General features: G+C 43.0%; 1 protein-coding gene across 1 annotated transcript in view; it reads right to left on the bottom strand.

Annotated features, from left to right (window-relative positions):
- LOC127000966 (uncharacterized) overlaps positions 1–1,407 on the bottom strand; it is a 5,565-nt gene extending 4,158 nt beyond the window's left edge. Inside the window, exon 1 of the mRNA XM_050865139.1 lies at positions 1,382–1,407. Within this exon, the coding sequence (XP_050721096.1) occupies positions 1,382–1,407 (26 nt within the window). The remainder of the gene's footprint in view (positions 1–1,381) is intronic.
- Positions 1,408–3,995: the final 2,588 nt, after the last annotated feature.

Here is a 3,995-nt window from a genome sequence, read left to right as displayed (position 1 = left end):
CTCCTGTCCCTGGTGAATGCATAATCGCACCCTATACCGGCTTAGGTTTGGCAACAACCCCTTCGAAACAGGCAACATGAAATACGTAACCTGTCTCAAATCAAAGCACAGTTTAAACTCGTATTTAAACCAACCCAATTATAAAGAATCGCGTCAGTTCTGATTTGACGGTGGGAGACATAGTAATACCAATAATCGGTCTCATCAAATGCAGTTCAAATTTAATACACACTGTCAACAATACGGAGGATATTAAAATCACCCGTATTGATACATCCCAAACAGTTCCTACGTATTATTTAAAGGATTTGGAGGTGAAGAAGCAAAGGCATTTTACCGATGAACCTACAGAGTCTCTCCTCACTGGAAACTTATCAAGTTGATATTCTGAAGACTAGGACTATCGGAGAAAGAAACAATATTAGGGTACATTGAGGGTATTATCCTAGTAATTCGACAGGTTGGATAGATGTTTGCTTTGCTATATGACGTAAGAACCCTTTATTCTGCAAGCATAAAGACTCTTCCATTTTTCTACCAGCCGTTATCCCCAACTGAGAAAGGATCTGATAAAAGGACTGAAAGAATAAAATTGAAATGCATATCTGAAATTTTCTCTAATTTTTAAAAGCGACTGATTTGGATAAGACCAACGTACAAACAAATTGAAGAAATTTAGGAAAGACATTCGTGCAGGTGGCCTTAAAAGACTCCCGTCTTCTAAAAAAAAGCAACTCGCAAAGAGGGGGTATTTTGATGAATTCTTCTACCAATGTTGCCGTCGGTGATTTCCCAGGTTTACTGCTAAAATGAAAGAATATTGCCTTGTTCCAGTGTCCATCGCTGAAAAATACATACAATACGAACGCTACCGCCCCCGCCGCTGTTTCTACCGCTCCCGCTCCCTGCTGTCGTCACTACTCCATCCGGTAAATTTCTGCGTCTAAGTCAATACAGATCTTCTTTACCTTTCTTCGGTGTACAACCACCGCGACGATTCTGATCTGTGTTGTGTGAATCTGTCATCGAGAATATGGAGTATCGTCATAGTTACCGGATGGAAACCTAATATGGCCTGGGATGAAAAGGGTAATTTTAATGCCTTTTCCGGTCTGAATATTATACATATTTGATTATCAACCAAGGCAATCCCAAAGGGTAAATTCTCGAGTGAGGAGCAGTCTTTGTCATATGCTCTTTTCGCCCACCTGAATCTATCTCCTGACGCCATAAGAATGTCAGACAAGAAAAAGCAACCTCCACAGGCCGCATTGTTTGCATTAACTGTTATCGGAGATCTACATCGAATACACGACAATACCGGATTACTTAAGCATCTGTCGGAGAGAAAAGATCGATAGGAAACCTGATTGATAACTACATCCGTCCGTGGATGAATGGCGACATCTTGCCAACCGCAGGCGATGGTTTGCAGCCGTCGAGAAATAAAACGATCGTCAGTACTGTTTCCACCAATAAAGTCGTGCCATATGGCACTGAAACCGCTACTGGAAAGCTCTGCGATGCCGAGTTTGCCAGCGTCAGAAAATGTTTTGCTTACGCCAAAATGCTATTGGTCGTGACGCGTTTGGTCTCATCAAGGATCAGATCAAGTGTATTCGTCAAGTGAGTGTATATGTCGCAGGAAGCGACTGTACAACCTTTCGAGATCGATGGTAAGCACCGAGATGAGCCAGGACCTGATCGTGCAAGAAACCATTGGGGAACGGACAAATCTCCGACTTTATCGCCTGTGTGACGCAGTTCGGTTGGGGAGCATCGATTGAGGACAACGTCAAGGCAATGCAGGCCGCTAACAAATCGCACGAGACTGGCAATACCATGTCGAAGGCTCCGAAAGAAGACACCAAGATTGAATCGCCGACATCATTTCAAGACCCGTATGTGAAAAAGTTAGTCACGCTGGCCAGCGGGACAAGGATATGGAAAAAAATTACACAGTCAGTTGAATGGGCTGCCGGAAAATTGATGAGGAGTGGCGGAATACCATCTGCCCGCACAGACGCTTCGCTACCAGACTGGAACCTTTTATATTCAAACTGTTCTTGTTTGTACACTCGAATAAAAGTACCTGAATATTGTGTATATATGTCATCCTGTGTTAGTTTATTGAATCAGTTACTAGCTAGCCATGGTGGAGATGAACATTATATATATTTGAATTAATTGAAATAGGATATTTGGATAATAGACCCATCAATTTGTAAATAGACTTAACTCTCCTTACTCCTTGACCCAAATAAGGATTATGAAATAGCCATGGTGAAACTGTTTGTATCCTAAAAATCGTTTTATAGTATACCCAAGCACGATTTTCAGCCCGTACTGAAATTTATGCGAGTGCTCACCTTCAACCCAGCAACATACATACTTATTGTATACCTTCGTTCCCAGGAGTTAAATATCTTGGCAGGTGATACCATGATTCATGTTATCATAGCGATCTGTCCCTTGCAAAGCTTCTCAAGAGTTACTATACACATTACTTTATGGGTGAGGAATTCCAGTATTTAGCTATAATAAACTGTTACGGAGGACAGATCTAATTGTTCGCAGGTATCTGTATCGGTGATGACTACTTTTGTAGTAGTCTTTAAATTCGATTCCGACGGCACAGTGTCTAGATTTGCACATACTATGGATTATACTTTTTATGGAGTCCGACGATCTCATAATGTCAAGAATCTTACATATTACCTGCTCTTCCCCACACGCCGTTATCGCAGGGTTGACTCGCCTTGATCTATGTGCCGATTGCGTAACCCCACGATGTATGGCGGGCAATGGTAAAATTCATATTAGATGCAGTTACTATGGAAGCTGCTTGAGGTAGAGATTTGCCAGCTCGTATATAAATCTCTTTGGTCAAGACCCTTCATAGATTCGACGTCAGAGTGCTCGCGATCAAAGGGTAAAAGTATTAAACCTACGGGCGAGGAAAAACCATGACCCTTTTATTGCATATTCGCCCGTCAAGAAATAAATACGACACTTTCGTGAAGATGTTATTCATTCAGACAGTCAAGTGAGGAGTGGCATCATTCTCCGGACGTCATGATTTCCCTGATGCCTTTAGAGAGTCACAAGGGGTGGTGATTAGAGGATATTAGGATATTTCTCCCGCCTCCCGTTCAGCGAGGGTAGAAGAGGAGGTGGACTTTTATACTGAGCGGTTCAATAAAAAGCCATCCTTTCTCATGAGAAATGTCGCCCGAAGGTGCGTATGGGGAAAGACGGCTAGGCGAGGTTAGATGGACGGACACCGTCATCCGTTAAAACCAGAGGCGGCCGGCTCTGAAAGGCGCTGGACAAAGACTCTGCCTGAGGGGAGGTAAGGGGAGTCCGCAAGCGTCAAAAGACGAGTCCAAGGCGGGCGCGTCCGTAAGCGCGTAAGAAAACAAGCAAAAGAGAAAGACGAAACGACGGTCACGTAAAACATGTTATAAAAGTGACATATTCAACATGAAAACGTGCGGTTTAACGTGGAAGATGGCGGAATACGGACTGACGTACAGGGGGTGGATGACTCACCTCTCTGCGTCAGTACGCAGCCGCCGTTAGTTGGCTCTCGAGGACGCGTGAGACCAGTAGAAAGTTCTATTGCATCTGAAACAAACTTCGATATTTTACCTGTTAATCTGGGACGCCTAATAATGAGATTAATGATAGTTATATTGAATTTAGGATTCCAGGCGTTCCTGGATACTTGATCTCGTACACCTCGGATAGACATGAAGACGCGTGACCATGTGGACGGTCGAAGCTGGTGATACGGATCATGTGGTTTTACAACGGCTTTAGTAATAATCTTTTAAAATTGTAATTTGCTACCTCAACGAACAGATGGTAGAATCCAAATTCTTTAATATCATGCCTTGTTAAAATGATAACGTCAGATCCCCCAAGAAAAGTTAGATTCGATTGACGTAGTTCCTCTTTTTCCGTGATGATCAGAGTGAAAGGTAGCGAACACG

This window comes from Eriocheir sinensis, chromosome 19 (genome assembly GCF_024679095.1).
Source record: "Eriocheir sinensis breed Jianghai 21 chromosome 19, ASM2467909v1, whole genome shotgun sequence".
NCBI lineage: Eukaryota > Metazoa > Arthropoda > Malacostraca > Decapoda > Varunidae > Eriocheir > Eriocheir sinensis.
Note: the sequence above shows the minus strand (reverse complement) of the source record. Positions and strands in the feature narration are given on the sequence as shown.